The 16551-nt window shown below is 36.3% G+C and overlaps 1 protein-coding gene and 1 pseudogene across 1 annotated transcript; one reads left to right on the top strand and one right to left on the bottom strand.

The window, feature by feature from the left end:
* Nucleotides 1-244: 244 nt before the first annotated feature.
* On the top strand, nucleotides 245-2131 carry LOC147403822 (F-box protein At1g47056 pseudogene; annotated as a pseudogene).
* A 3364-nt stretch (nucleotides 2132-5495) lies between these two features.
* On the bottom strand, nucleotides 5496-13909 carry LOC147403821 (Mannose-P-dolichol utilization defect 1 protein). Its single transcript, XM_086439563.1, has 9 exons — nucleotides 13648-13909; nucleotides 8626-8779; nucleotides 7784-7856; nucleotides 7554-7620; nucleotides 7339-7398; nucleotides 6222-6282; nucleotides 6092-6133; nucleotides 5825-5935; nucleotides 5496-5771 (listed from the first exon to the last, which is right to left on the bottom strand). Exons 1-8 carry the CDS (start codon nucleotides 13792-13794, stop codon nucleotides 5832-5834), a joined length of 708 nt encoding a protein of 235 aa, XP_086295689.1. The 5' UTR covers nucleotides 13795-13909; the 3' UTR covers nucleotides 5496-5771; nucleotides 5825-5831.
* Nucleotides 13910-16551: the final 2642 nt, after the last annotated feature.

The raw sequence follows: 16551 nt of genomic DNA, 5'->3' as shown, positions 1-16551 counted from the left end.
ACAATGGATCAAATATCAATTTCATAGATTAAAAATAATTTATATTTGATAGGAAAAACAAGGGTTATTTTACTAAAGATTGAAGATGAGGGCATTAAAGTCATTTTCTGTTAGTCTATACAAGAAGACTAAGGTCAGAAGAGGCTTGTAATCAGTTTGAAAACACTGGAGACATCTCAAATATTTACAAAACTTGTAGGAGGTACGTCTAAATCATCCCCAATAAAACCCTTAGCAACAAATCACGTTTAACTCAGTTTTCAAGTCCGTCTCCAGCGAAGATGAAAGATGAAGAAGAGGAGCTTTGGATCCAATGGTGCGTAGGATAAGAAATCGAAGGTGCGTAGGATAAGAACATCAACTCTTTCCCTCTCTCGATCTTCTTCGTTGATGGGCCAGTCCGCTTCGACTGCTGCAATCCCCTTGGGATCCAATCGCAGAGACACCAATTCCAACCATCGGATGAAGAACAAATCAACGGCTTGTATCTCTCCAGTTCATCCAGAAGAAGATTCCAACTTTCCGATAAACATCGTCGGAAATCACGACTACATCTCCGATCTACCTGACGGATGCTTAGCTTGCATTTTCCAATCACTTAGCTCTGGCGACCGGAAACACTGTTCACTTGTCTGCCGGCGTTGGTTCCGAGTTGAAGGACAGAGTCGCCATCGTCTCTCGCTCGACGCCAGATCTGAAATCCTCACCTCTATTCCTTCTCTATTCTCTCGATTCGATGCGGTTTCGAAACTAGCTTTGAAATGCGATCGTAGATCTTCTAGCATTGGAGACGAAGCTCTGGTTTTGATATCGCTTCGATGCCGAAACCTAACTCGGCTCAAGCTTCGATCTTGTCGAGATTTGACTGATATCGGTATGGCTGCTTTCTCCAAGAATTGTAAGGGTTTGAAGAAGCTTTCTTGCGGATCTTGCACTTTTGGAGCTAAAGGAATGAACGCTATACTCGATCATTGCTCGGCTCTTGAAGAAATCTCCGTAAAACGGCTTCGCGGCATCACCGATGGAGCCGCGGCTGAGCCGATTGGGCCAGGTGCGGCCGCTGCATCGTCTATCAAGACTATTTGCTTGAAGGAGCTCTACAATGGACAGTGCTTTGGACCGCTCATTATCGGATCTAAGAATCTTAAAACACTAAAACTGTTCAGATGTTCAGGAGATTGGGATAAGCTTCTGGAAGTTTTTGCAGATCGAGTATCTTGTTTAGTGGAAATCCATCTGGAAAGATTGCAAGTTAGTGATCGTGGCCTTGCGGCAATCTCAAATTGCTTGAATCTTGAAATTGTGCACTTAGTAAAGACTTCTGAGTGCACAAATGCTGGACTTATGTCAATTGCTGATCGATGCAAGCTTCTAAGGAAGCTTCACATTGATGGATGGAAGACGAATAGGATAGGTGACGAAGGACTGATTGCGATTGGTAAACGATGCCCTAACCTTCAAGAACTAGTTCTAATTGGTGTGAATCCGACTTCTTTGAGTTTAGGGCTTCTGGCAGCCAAATGCGAGAAGTTGGAACGATTGGCACTTTGTGGGAGTGAAACTATTGGTGATGCTGAGATCTCTTGTATTGCATCTAAATGTGTGGCATTAAAGAAGTTGTGTATCAAAGGGTGCCCTGTATCGGATCATGGAATGGAGGCACTTGCCGGGGGTTGCCCTAATTTGGTGAAAGTGAAGGTTAAGAAGTGTAGGGGAGTGACTTGTGAGGGTGCGGATTGGTTGCGAGCGAGTAGGGGAACGTTGGCTGTGAATTTGGATACAGGTTCGTTCGACGTTCCGGATGCAAGTACGAGTGATGGTGGTGTGCAGGAAAATGTTGTGGAACGTGGCCAAGCCATGGATGTTGATGCTCCGAGTGGTAGCGGCCGGTCTGCTTTTTCCAAAGCAAGGTTTGGGTTTTTGGCTGGAAGGAATTTTGTGGCTTGCACTTTCAGGAAATGGTCAAATAGTAGCAACAATTCCCCATAATTAGAAAATGATTTGAAAAAGAAAAAGAAAAAAAAAAAATTAGAACTTTGCTTTGTTTACATTGTTCATGTTGTATTGTGTTGTTTGTATTGCCTTGAAAATTGAATTACTGATGGAAATGGCAACTTTGAGAAATTTTCTATGTTTTGATAGCTTGATAGTATAGTAGTTGCTTGAGTTGTATGTTGGTGTACTCTTTTTGCTGATAAGCATGTGAAGCTATTATGAATATTATCTGGATGCACCCTATCATCTAAATTAGATATATGGGGGTTTTAGTTTCTTATCAAATATAAATTGTTAAATGATGTTGGGCATCTCAATTGAAAATATTTCTTTTTTATGGGTAAGCTGAACTTGAACCGACAACCTCGTTGTTTTGAAATAAGTCAAACCAACTGAGCTATGGGTTGGTCTCAATTGAAAATATTTGTAGCTATAGGTTGTCCTACTACAAGGAAAATTATTTAGAAAAGATTAGCTAGTCGTAAGAATGCAGGTAGTTGATAGTAGATGCGAAGGTTTTTCAATAGTTCTTTCGGTTTTCTTGTACTTTGTCTTCTTCAATATATTATACTTATCAAAAACAAAAAAATAGTTCTTTAGGTTTCGTACCAATTTGAAGATACCAAATTGGTAAGTTGGTGAACTCTATGGGAGTTGATACATCTGATCTTCATCTTTATCCATTCCCAAGAAGAATTGTATATTAAGTACCATTTATGTTTAGCTTTCTTAGTGTTTTTGTTTTGCAAATTTTGTGGGATAAAAAACAAAATATGTTTTTTCCAATCTAGATTGGATGGTTGTATGAGACATATATGTGGTGCTTGGAAAAGCATCTACAATGTACTTCTGGAATTTCTCAATGGAATTGTGTTTAGATTGGTTCAAGAAATGAAATTTGCTAACCAGAAGATCTTACTCGTGGTTCATCTCCATTGAATTTATTTATTTTTGATCAATATCTCCATTGAATTTATAGTTTGCAAATCTATACTCTATTTCCACCAAGAAAAGCTATCTAACTCATGATTTTATGGTCCAAGTAGGGTGAGATTCATCATGGGATTTTGGTTTTAGGAGGCAGCCTAAATGATTGGGATTTTAATTATATTGATAATTTGATTAGCCTCTTATTGAACATTCCCATCTTTCCATTGGAGGAAAATAGATTTGGTCGGGGAGTTAGGCTGGTACCTTCTTGGTTACATCTTTTGATCAATCTCTGAACCATGTTTCTATCATCTATCAATTGTCTAGGGTTCCAATATTTGTTTGGTCAGACACCTTCTCACCATTGAGAATCATATGGTTTGAGGTCTTACCAATGTTGAATCCAAGGTTGGTGGACTATGTATTTAGATCATAGAGAAAGGATTCTTTGGAGCTTGAACCCCCTTGTTGTTTGTTGGGGAATTTTGAAGTGGGAGAAACAATCAAGTGTTCTATTGACATTAAGGATTTCTTCTTTTGTGGATATCTTGTTTAGAGACAAACTTGTGTGTCATGAGAATCTGTAAGCTTGTCATTTTGTCAGCGATCTTCATTTTTTGTTGTCTTTGTTGGATCTGTATTGGTCAGTCATCTCGACCTCACCCGTTCGTTCTTTAACATAATTTCATATCTCTCGAAAAAGAAAAAAGAAATTCATAACTCTCGTTCCAATTTTTTTTTTTTCTTTTTAAATTGATAAGCTGGTCCAGTGGTTGGTTAATATGTCTTAATTAGATTCCGATTGTTTTCTGTTGAGTGATATTGTTAGCCTTGAATTGAAGTGAACGAGATGCGGCCAAATGTAGCACAAGATCTGGCTCAAGTACTAGTACTCCAAAAATTTAATTTGGTTGGTGGGTTTGTTTTTTCAGAGACCATTAATAATCAGATATTGATGCATTTCAATTTCTACTATGATTGTACAATGTGAGAAACCTTTCTTGTCCAATCCAAGGTTTAAAAATCCACTACTGCGTTAGACTTTTCGAGACATGTAGTCTTAGATGAGGCAAATCATTTAACTTTAAAATTATATATATTCAAATAATTATAATTTCACTTTTTAAGGTGGGATTTAAGATGGTCAGTCAAATTTTATTTTATTTTATACAAATAATAAATATTTGAATTATTAAAAATTATTTTTTTATTATCAGAAATACAAGACTCACTTCTTGTCTTACTTTCTTGCATGTTGAGAAACATCTATGCGTTGTGTGTTGGGTTGGGTTGTGCAACCCAAATGGTTTAGGGGTACCCTATGAAAAAAAAATATTCATGTAGAATCTTGATTCCTGTCGGAAAAAAAAAAGTTAAAATGGGGCGTAATCAATAGCACTCTCCATCAATTCCTCTGCTCCAGTGGGAAATATTTTATTTAAGGTGTATTTGATTGCACATGGAAAATCGGTGGGAAGATCATTTTTTATGGAAAAGCACATTTTTCATGTGTTTGATTGAGTTTTGTCATGGAAAATAGTTTTCCATCCTCCTCTATAAATCAAACCTTTGCTGGATTTCATTTTCTTACCCATCATTATAGGAAAATCAAACTCACCCCCTAAATCAAATCCTAATCCCTTCTTGCAGACCACCATCACAATCACCACTATCAACGTCTCTGTTGCCTCCATTACCATTGTCGTTAACATCATCTCCGACAACCCCCCCCCCCCCCTCTCTCTCTCTCTCTCTCTCTCTCTCCCTCTCTCTCTCCCTCATTTGTTTTGATTTCAAATTCCATGAAAAATGATTTTCCATACCTTCAAATCTCACGAAATTAGCCGAGACTTAAATGCGGAAAAAAAATTGTCCCTAAAATATTTTAAGGTGGTCCTTTTGATGTTTTGAAGAACTTAAATCTTGTTAAGGGACAGTTTTGAATTTCTTTTATTTTTTTTTTACTACAAAAATAAAGGTAAGTGGTCCACGTGAAGATGGTTGCACTGGTTCCAAAAACCTGCATGGAGTAGAAAAATATTGCACATGCCTTACCACCCATATACATAAAAATACAGTTGATCATCATCATCAAAGCCTTATCCCAAGGAATGTCATTTTAATGAATCATATTCCTTCTCGTTCCCATATCTATGGGCAGGTCTTCTGTTGTAACCTTCAAACTTAAAATATTTCTTCTGATTAAGAGATTGTAATGTATTTTCATTTAAATAAACCATCTCAGTTAGCTTTCTCTTCCTACATATTATATCCAATGTGTTCATTTCTACTTGTATTATTCCTAATCTTTCCGCTCATCATTACTACATAATTTATTAACAACATACTTTTGAAGACCATAAAAGTATAAATGATCCATCTTATTTCTCTTTCATAATTGTTATTTTTATTTATCATAATTTGATGATTGGTATGTGTTGATCATATAACACTCCAAAAGCACACCTTCAATACCCTGAAACCATTTTCATCTTGGTTCTATTACGTAAAATATCATTAAGCCCTACAGAAACGAGAAACTTTGTACAGAAGCAGATATAGAAATCTCCTTAATCAAACAAAATAGAATTTTTTTTTTGTTTTTGAGTAAAACTGCCTCATGTGTTCCACTGAAAGAGATCCAAATGTTTCAGGGATCAGAACTGATAATTATTAAGAACAAGATCCATCAAAACTATCCCCATGAGCAAGATGAATAGTAAACACTTAGAAATCTACGATAAATTTTACATCAATAAGAAACTAGTGAAAAATGCCAGTTCCAGAATGAGGGTGGTGTCAACTCTCAAGTGTATATCAATGACCACATGAGGCATCCAATGAACCTTGCATCAATATATAATATAAAAAAAAAAAAAACTAGGATGTAAGTTAGTACCGTGCTTCTATTCTACTTTCTTCTCTTTCCTTGCTTGCGGCTTTTGATATGAAATTATCTGACCAAGGATGGCACCGTTTGTCATGATACCAAGTACAGAGCCCAAAATCACTACAAACAAATCAAGGTATACAAAACTTTGCTAGAATAGAAGAAGAAAATAAAAATGTGATTCTAGACCACATGCCCTTCCTTTTTAAGATATGATATGGAGAATCGTAAGAAAATAAAAAAACTAAAATTAGAATCTTAAATACTCAAGGATACTGCTTGTTGGAGCTTTTTCTTGGATGCTGGTAAAGACTCTCACTGAGATGCAAAAAGTTCCAAGTCATATATCTACATTAAGCACATTTCAAAGAACATCGGGTATTGTAAAAGAACGATGTAAACTCACCCATGGAACCACAAAAGTTCATAAAGCATGTCAAGAAGCTGAGCTCCCCTGTGCTTTTGTTCTACTCAACAGAATCATTTTCACCATATATAAATTAGGAAGGTGGTAATTAAACAATCTAAAAAACAATAGTCACTCTAGAAAACAAAAAGATTACTAGTGCCCTCTAATGTAGTAAAGTAATCTAACCATATTAAAGAGAGATGGAAAATAAGAGAAAATCATAATACGAAAAAATCAAATTAAAGTATTGGTCAGAAATGAAGTTTATTGTAGAAAACGTGGAGAATTATCATATTTATAAAGAATCCAAGGGATGTTTGAAGAGAAAATCATAATACGAAAAAATCAAATTAAAGTATTGGTCAGAAATGAAGTTTATTGTAGAAAATGTGGAGAATTATCATATTTATAAAGAATCTAAGGGGTGTTTGAAGTTTAACATTTCGAAAACAGAGTTGTGAAAGATAGCTTCTTGGTTTTTCTAGTGATTTTGAAGACCAAGTACCCATCTGGGAATAACATTTGGAGAGCACTTTTAGTACCCTGTATTGCTCAAAAAGGCTTTTCAGGTACAAATTATCATTCGGTAAAAACTTGAGAAGCGCTTTCCACTTTTTAGGGAAGTCGGAAAGGGCCAAAATAAGAAGGGGGCTTAGACCCTTTTCCCGCTTCTCACTTTTTCGGGAATCTGATGAAAAATTAAAGTTAATGATATTTTTAGACAATAATACCCTTTTTTAATTAGGTAATGATTCAAATACCCCCACAATGCTTTAAAGATACTAATTCAATAACCAAAAAATATCAACACTTCTAATCTATTACCAAAATGTCCAAATGAGTTGTTTCCCAAAAAGAACCTCTAACAAAATGATAATTTGCTTCCACCAGAAGTGCATCCCACACACGCACTTCTTCTATAGGCGTGTCTGTGGAACACACTATGTTACCAAAAAAGCGTGAGGGTATGGGGCAAGCAACAGAAGCTTAAAGCTCATCTTGGCAGAGTTTGAAAACTATGAGGTGGTTTAGAAAACTGGACCAGCAATCCCATTGAACATATTGAATTTATGTTGTAGCCGAATAATAGAACTTTCAAGGTTCTTCAACTTACTTTATAGTTCTCCCATATTTGTGGGACCCTGGCACAGAAAAATACCGCATGCTGAGAAGCCTGTAACAGATCCTTGCCAGATTAGATTAGATAAGCTAAAAAATATACAAATGTGTACTAAGTTATAAAAGCGTAAGATAGCACTTGAACATTGCCATAAACATGCCTACTACTTTTTTTACTACTTAATGGACACGACAAAAGCAGCAACTCACATAGAGAGCTTCAAAAAGAACAGGGTTAATCTGGCCAGCTAAGATGGTGGGCGCTAGAGCACAATATCTTAACAAATGCAGTAGTTAGGGAAAAACCTGTACCACTGAAAAAGATCAGTAGCTCCCAAAAAAACATTGAGTTGGGTGAGTTTTATTTCATAATAGCGATTCTCAAGTAAGTACAACTGTCCAACACAAAACAAACATTATTTTTAAAGAGTAAAGGATACACTAAGGCCCTGGCCCATGTTTTAGTTCCCAGTGGTTGAGAGAAGTAGTAGATGAGAGCAACCAATATTATAGCTGTAACAGGCAAACAAGAAAGAAAGTTGGTCAGATTTGTTTAAAATTGTGATATCACACTAAAATTATCCCAAGTACAATGACAATAAACATTCAGAGTAGTACACTTAATTGAAACAGGAGAACAGAAGAAGCGATACTCATGCCAACTAGTAGAGAGAGGGAAGTATGGAGCTGTACATAAGAATCTAACAAATAAACTTTTATCTGGGCCCGATAATCAAAATAGAAGCAGCCATACTCTGACTAGTTGAAGAGAAGGGGAAGTGTTACTTATTTTCCTTTTTTTTTTTTTTCCACATTTTGATCACCAAAAGAAGAAAAAGGCTCATGTGACAGGATCCATTTAAATCCACGAGTCCTAGGAGGGATTCTTCAGAAGGGTGGGTTCCGACCACACTAATTGTGTGCCATGTGTGAGTATGGGCTCCTTTCCAAGTCCGACTTTGAAGTGGGCAGGCCGCTTCAAAATTTCTACCGAAACCCTCTTTGCAACATGCCATGTGTCTTTTTGTATTTATTTCACACCCCTACTTTTTCACTAATATTTGGGATACCTCCTTGAAGACACCACGTGTAATCCAAAGAAGAGGATTCTACAGAAATTTTGAAGAGGGCTGGCTGCTTCAAAGTTTTTTCCCTCCTTTCCATCCTCCCATCTTGTCATAGAATTCCCATAAATGCATGATACTTTGTTATGTGTGATGAATTTCTGTATGATGCAAAAATAAATAAAAAGGATAGGAGTTTACCATATAAATGAATATACCTTGGATTAAAAGAAACAGCAATTCCCCATAAGCTGAGAAAGGAAGGCCATTGTGAAGGCAATATGACAAAGCAATGGTATAACCAACAACTTCAAGCTCAAAGGCTGCAACACTAAGCCCCCTGACACTACTATGCTTCAAAATTTTTAATATCTGCATTGGAGAATGGGAGTACCAAACAAAAGCCAGTGTAAGTGTTACAAAAAAAAAAAAAAAAAAATAGATAACTTAGTAACACAGCTGAAAAACTAGCATTGCTCAACGATCAATATCCTGAATAAACACAAGCACAAACAAATAACCAACACACTTGAAGGTGCCGAGACTAAATAAACCTTACTCACTAGCCTTGTTTAAGTTATAAATATTGCAGAAAAAATGCAGGCTTTCATAATAAAACATATAGTCCGTTTTTTTTTTTTTTTTTTTGGTGATTGATAAAATAGGGCGTCCCTTCCTTTAACAAAGAAATCTACATGTGAATGTAATCACATATAACATTGTCAACAATAATTTTCTCAAGCTCTTGAGGAATTACTCCAACGTCTTCAATGATAGAAAGTCATTTCCATACTATCCTAGCTGAGCTAGAAAAGCAGCAGCTATATTTGTTTCCCTTCAAAAGAATTTGAAGCTGCCATAATTCACACATTGACCATACTTCCACGAAATCCCTATTGAGAATCTTTATCGAGTAAAGGCAATCCAAAGATATCAGGATTAGAGGGACATTCCTACCAGCTGCACATTTTAAGGCCTCCAAAGTCGTAGTTAGCTCAATGTCTATAATGTCATCCTCCTGATAATCAGCCCAGCCAGAAAACGCACACTGACCATTGGAATCCCACCCTATAAATTCCAAGCCCCCTCCCGACGTTGATAATGAACCATTTGTATTTATTTTGATTATTCCCTCATCTGGGCATTTCCAGAACATGCTCTTTGTTACGGGCTTGATGATATTGCAAGAACAACCCCACCTTTTCAAACAATCAGTGTTAACCCCTGTTGGGTCACCTTCAACATTGATGTCATCAAACATGCCACTTATGTCTTCCCCGATCCTCTCCAGAAGGCTTGTTTTAGGCTTTGAAGTCCCTAAAAAATTCTTATATTCCTCTCCTTCCAAATATGATAGATTATAGCACATAAACACAAACTCAACATCTAAGAAATCACCTTGCTTGGGAAGTGTATTCCTTTGATTAAAAGGAGCTCTTCATTCACTGATCCAATCCCAACTCAATTAATGCCAAATTTTCAAGAGCGTTTTTTCCATATCAAACTGCTGTATGCGCAACCAAAGAACAAGTGATCATTATCTTCAGGCACATTCAAGTAAAGAATGCACCTTGACACAATAATCATTCCTCTTTTCCGGAGATTCTCTATAGTAGCAAGCTTTCTTTGGATGGCAAGCCATGCCACAAAAGAATAATTTGGAACTCTTCTGCTAACCCAAATAATATTCTTCCAGAACACCTTCTCCCTTTCAACTTATAAGGGCCCTGTAAGCAATATTTCTCTCATTGTAAGGTTGTTCAATACTCCAACCATTCCCTTCCAAGAACTCGTTTATTGTGGCATTCAAGCTGCTCCCAAATTGGTGCGCAATCCCATTTTCAAACTGGGAAATGAGAGAACTCTCCCCTCCATCCAAGGGTCCCACCACATAAGACAAGAGTAAGTTCCTCGTCCCCACCATAATCCAAATATATTTCATGGCATGATCACAAGCTTTTAGAATTCCCCTCCATACCCAAGAGGCATTTTGGGGAGCTTGGGTAGTCCAAATATCACCTTCTCCAATATCTCTCTTCCTCATCCACTCAGCCCACACGGAATTATTCTCGAGAACAGTTTCGTCACGCCAATCTTGTTGCAATCTGTTAGACAATGAATGCCAAGGCCTCCACAGTCATGACGGGAGCACACTTTATTCCCAAGGATCATGTGCAATGACTGCTTTAGGATGGGGCCACTCCAAAGAAACATGTTTAAAATAGACTCAATTTTTTTTTAGCACTGATTGGAATAGTGAACAGATGTGGACCAATAGATTTGAAAACTGGTTAGAACCGACTTGATTAGCTCTTTCTTGGCACAACGAATGAGAAAGGCACAAAGAGATCCAAGGAAGACCCAGGTATTTTATAGGCAATTTTCCTTCAACAAACCTAAGGATTCAAGATTTAATTCCTAGCTTGCACAAGACTCACAAAAGAAAACCAAACTTTTTATTGTCATTGACTTTCAGACCCAACATGAGAAAAAACAAATTCAACTCGTCATTGATCTCACAGGGTGCTCATCATTTCTAGAGAATAGAAGAACATTATCTACAAAGATATGATGGGATATGCCAGAAACCCCATGAATAACCGGGACTTGGATGGATTTTAAATCAACTCCTTCCGAAAGAAGACCTGAAAAGGCTTCCATTACAATTGTAAATAAAAATGGGGATAGCGGAGGTCTCCTTGGTGAAGACCACACTCACTAGGGAAAATACCCATAGGACGACTCAAGCCTAAATCACTCTGTCTTTAAGAAGAGATTGATGCCAAGGGCATGTCATCAGTTTGAAAACACATCATTCTTGGTACCCAAAAAACTGAGAGGAGAGAAAAGAAGAGTGAAGAAGAACTAACCTAGAAGGCTCAAAGTACAGTGATCAAGGTATCTGTGTGGGTGTGTGATTCATAGGAGAAATCAGAAGTTCGAAACCAAAACAATCAATGTTTCTATTCCATGGGCGTATCTTTTCAGAAGGTTGAAAAACCAAGACGTCTCAACCTATATATTCCAAAATGAATGAGATTTTAAACCATGATGATGCCCTATGATAGGCCCCTTCTCAATGAGGTAAAATTCATCTAATATGTGCTTGTTTTTCTTGATTTGGTATCAGAGTCATAGTGGTTCTCTTGGAGGGTACATGTGAATGAGTAAAACATAAAATTTAATTTTAAATGTGAGGGAGAGGTTACAACAAACAAATTCTTAAACACCCCAACAACACATACAATTCAATTTTGAATAAAGCATAAGAGGCCCTCTACTTTCCAAAACGGGCTACGATATCACCAAGAGCTGACAAAAGAAGCCAATTCCTTAAAAGGCCTATTAATGAGTAAAACATGGTTTTAGGTGTATTTTGGGTTTTCAATATTTTTGGTGCAAGTTTTTTTAAAGAATTTAGGGGCCTTTTTTAAGGATCTTGTGGGAAGATGGGATTAGATTTGTAGTATTTCTGTGGAGTAATTTTGAGGTGTGGGGGTGTGTGTGTGTGTTTTTCATTTGTTTTATCGGTTGGTCTCCTCAACCTCCTTTTTCATAAAATTTTACTAATAAAAAAAATAATAATAATAAATCTAAGAGTAACTTACACTTCTAGTCCCAAGAAAAGAAACTGTTTGTTCATTTTGCAATTTAATGGCCTTTTGACTACTTTCACCAAGAACTTGAAGACAACCATGCTTTTTCTATTTTTGCTCAACTTTCCAAGTATTTTAGGGTTTGGGTAAGATGGAGCCAATTTTGTTTATTTTCTTTTTCTTTCCTTTTGTATTGTGTTTTTTTCGGGGACATTTGACACATGATCTCTCACAGAGGGATGCACAAGATTATAAATTTGGAAATCCTACCTGTCACAAATATACCTAACAAGCACCGCTAAAATGATTCTAAAACCCTCTTTTTGGAAAAAAATATTTGATCCAAACCAAGACCTACAAGAGTCGCCAAATTCCACGTAAGATTCATATAGAGAGAGAGAGAGAGATGCGATCTGTAAGTGTGCATATCAAATGATATCAAAGGAAATTTACAATGGTGATCTAAAGGGGGCAATGGGGAGCTAATTGTATCCCACTTGCAGTTTGTTGATGATACTCTCGTGCTTTTGGGCGCTTGTTTGGATCAATTGAGGTTTCTAAGTGCTATTATTTGTTATTTCGAAGCGGTATCTGGGCACAGAGTTGAAGGAAGGAAGAGGTTCCACATGACCAGCTGGAAGCAGATTTGATCTCCTAAAAAGCATGAGGCTCTTGGGTTCATAAAATTAGGAAAAATGAACTTGGCGTTGCTTGGCAAATGGCTATGGAGATTTAGCCTTGAGGAAAATAGCTTGTGGAGGAAAGTGGTAGCTGAGAAGTTTGGCTTGGAAAGAGGTTTTAAAGATTCTCCCGACATTCAGAAAGTAAAGATTAGGATTGGAAGGGAAAGTAAGGTTTGACTTGGGGAAGATTGTTGGTGTTGAGCATCATGAGTAAAAGAGTAGTTTCCGGATCTTTACAAGATCTCTTAAAAGAAGAATCAGTCAGAGTCGCCTTTCCTATGTAGTGTAGGAAGTGCAGAAACTTGGGACTTTGGTTTCAGAAAGGCTTTTAATGATTGGGAAATCGATATCATTGCTAGATTGACAAGTTATGTTGTCTCAGTTTCGGTTTGGATGAATTGGGAGGATTGTAGAATTTGGGAAGGATTTCACAATGGGTGTTTTTCAGTAAGATCCTTTTACAAGTCCATGTGGGGTGGTGCTATGGTTCCATCGAAGATTTCGTTTTACATGTGGTCAGCAATTAGAGATAAAATTCCTACGACAGATCAATTAATTAACATGGGTTTTCATGGTCCGAATTTCTATTATCTTCTCAAGGAGTGTAAGGAATCGGTAGATCATATTCTTATCCATTGATCTTTGTCTCAGAAGATATGAGACGATATTGTAATTTATATTTTGGGTCTTCTTTTCTATTGGTGTAAAGTGTACAAAGATTTTTAGGAGAGTTTTCTTCGATGAATTTGTGGGGAGATGGGATTGGGTTTGCAACATTGTAATGTCGTAGCTACTTAAATTATCAAAAATAAATACCGAGGTTCAATCTCAAATTCTCAATCAACAAGACTTAAACAAATTTAAAGTAAGATTGAGAGCGATCTGAAAGTTAGGGATTGATCTGGTAGATGTGAATTAAAAGAAAGAAGAAAAAAAAATTAGACAGAGAGAGAGAGATGACCTGTGGAACTTTGACAATGGTGGAGGCAGCCACGATGCAGTAACCTAGGAGTTTGGATATGAGAGGAAGCAAACAATCCTTACTAGGGAACTCGCCATGGCTGAGAGATTTCAAAGCGCAGCTGAAATCAATCCCTAGAATCCGCATTTCCACCGATTTTATCCCAAAATTATCCAACCCAAATCAGAGACGATTTCACAAGTTTTGTTTTTTTTCCCCAGTTTTGTTTCTCTTCCTCGGGAATGAGAAAAGAGAGAGAGATGATGAAGACGACTTGATGAAGGGGGACTGGGGGAGATGGTTTTCAGGTAATTTAGAAATACCCCTCTAGATTTCTGTAAATGCTGGAGGTACCCATAATTGTTTTCAAATTGATGATATACCCCACGTTGACCATGATCCTTGGTAAAAGACTAAAATGAAATTATCAAATACCCTACCTAGTCTTCAATAGATTCATGTCTCCTTCTCCACTTTTTTTGGAAAATCAATTGAGATGAGAAAAAATTGATTGATTTTAGTGATAGTTTGGATTGTTGTAGGATTTTGGATTTTGATGAAAATGATGTTTTATGGTGGATCAAACAAATTCCCTTCTACAATATATTCATATAATAGAGGAGGGGGATTTTTTAAGTGATGGAGTGCAATTGGTACCAAGTGATCCATAATTAGTTGGTTTTAATAAAAAATAAAATAAGTTTTAAAAGGTAAAAAAAATTCTAACAAAAGATGGGAAACATAAAAAGACAAATTTTCATTCATAATATATATATATATATAGGGGGCGGTCCACATTCTAAATCACTTTTAATGGGGTTAGAAGTTTCAGATTGGGCTGATTTTTTTTTTTTTTTGGATGATCTTCCCATCATAGAAATCATCCTCACAAAAAATCAGCTCAATCCAAAATTTCTAACCCATATTTTAAAATTTTATTAAAAACAAAAGTTTTTACATATGTTTTCTCATATGGCCCTTGAACCTGACCCATATATATATTATATATATATATATATATAGGGTCCCGTTCGCCACCCTTAGTTTTACCACACACTTTAACAAACGCGTTTTGTCTTACATGGGTTAGAAGTTTCGGAATGAGCTGATTTTTGGTGAGGATGATCTCTATGGTGAGGAGATCATCCTCACCAAAAATCAGCTCATTCCAAAACTTATAACCCCATCAAAATTGATTTACAAAAAATGGACGGTCCACGATTTTTCAACGTGTAAACATGGGGCTAAACATTTCGGAATGGGCTGATTTTTGGGGAGGATGATCTTCTAATCATATAGATCATCCTCACCAAAAATCAGCTCATTCCAAAACTTCTAACCCATGTAGGACAAAAAATGTTTGTTAAAGTGTGTGGTAAAACTTAGGGTGCTGAACATTTCCCATATATATATATATATATGAACATTTCCCATATATATATATATATATATATATATATGGGTCCCGTTCGGCACCCTAAGTTTTACCACACACTTTAACAAACGCGTTTTGTCTTACATGGGTTAGAAGTTTCGGAATGAGCTGATTTTTGGTGAGGATGATCTCTATGGTGAGGAGATCATCCTCACCAAAAATCAGCTCATTCCAAAACTTCTAACCCCATCAAAATTGATTTACAAAAAATGGACGGTCCACGATTTTTCAACGTGTAAACATGGGGCTAAACATTTCGGAATGGGCTGATTTTTGGGGAGGATGATCTTCTAATCATAGAGATCATTATATATGGGAAATGTTCAGCACCCTAAGTTTTACCACACACTTTAACAAACGTTTTTTGTCCTACATGGGTTAGAAGTTTTGGAATGAGTTGATTTTTGGTGAGAATGATCTCTATGATTAGAAGATCATCCTCCCCAAAAATCAGCCCATTCCGAAATGTTTAGCCCCATGTTTACACGTTGAAAAATCGTGGACCGTCCATTTTTTGTAAATCAATTTTGATGGGGTTAGAAGTTTTGGAATGAGCTGATTTTTGGTGAGGATGATCTCCTCACCATAGAGATCATCCTCACCAAAAATCAGCTCATTCCGAAACTTCTAACCCATGTAAGACAAAACGCATTTGTTAAAGTGTGTGGTAAAACTAAGGGTGGCGAACGGGACCCTATATATATATATATAGATATATATATATATATATATAGATATATATATATATATATATATATATATATAGATATATATATATATATATATATATATATTTCCAAATTATAACTCACTATCAAGGTTTTGTCCTCTCTTCTATTCACTTTTCAAATGTGGCGATAAAATTTTTAGAAAAGTATTTAAAAGAATTTTAATGGAGGGAATTTTTTTTCTAAATAATCCTTAAGTTTTGGTCAAAAACTTGATAGTCCATTTAGTAAGATTTACTTTTCTTAATAGTCCTGTGGGTGATCTCACCACTTTTTATTAGCAAGTTGGACATTTTCTTATTGTTAAATTTGATAATTTTAAAAAATGTCAAATTCGACAATAAAAAATTGGTAATTCGACACATGTAAAACTCACCATAGATGCTTTTCCACAAGATACGAGTAAAAAGCATTTATGATTATGTTTGCGCCACCATGTCATTTGTGTCACCCGTGTCCCTGTTTGTGTCACTCCAGCATTAGTGATCTCTAAATTCTCTTTCTGCCAATTCAAATAAAAATAATATATTTGAATTAATTTGTGCATCCACTTGTTATTTTTCATCATTCTTCTTCTTCTCTCTCCTTCCAGTCTCTCTCCAATGGATCGAATCAGACCGAAACCCTTTTCATTCCAATCTGAGAACTTCGAGTCTAGATCTGATAAACTTTAGATCCGATATTTTATTGGAACAGATATAGATCAATCATGTCCTGATCCGATAAGATGTTAGAACGTAT

Source organism: Akebia trifoliata, chromosome 4, assembly GCF_017979445.1.
Source record: "Akebia trifoliata isolate Shusen 1 chromosome 4, ASM1797944v1, whole genome shotgun sequence".
NCBI classification, from domain to species: domain Eukaryota; kingdom Viridiplantae; phylum Streptophyta; class Magnoliopsida; order Ranunculales; family Lardizabalaceae; genus Akebia; species Akebia trifoliata.
Note: the sequence above shows the minus strand (reverse complement) of the source record. Positions and strands in the feature narration are given on the sequence as shown.

Excerpts from the sequence above, each read along its gene's own strand:
- LOC147403821 (XM_086439563.1), bottom strand. The coding sequence starts at position 13,794 with ATGCGGATTCTAGGGATTGATTTCAGCTGCGCTTTGAAATCTCTCAGC. Across the intron at positions 8,780-13,647 it reads CCATTGTCAAAGTTCCACAG|ATATTAAAAATTTTGAAGCA; the intron begins GTCATCTCTCTC and ends TCTCCAATGCAG. Across the intron at positions 6,134-6,221 it reads GAACTTTTGTGGTTCCATGG|TGAGAGTCTTTACCAGCATC; the intron begins GTGAGTTTACAT and ends TTTGCATCTCAG.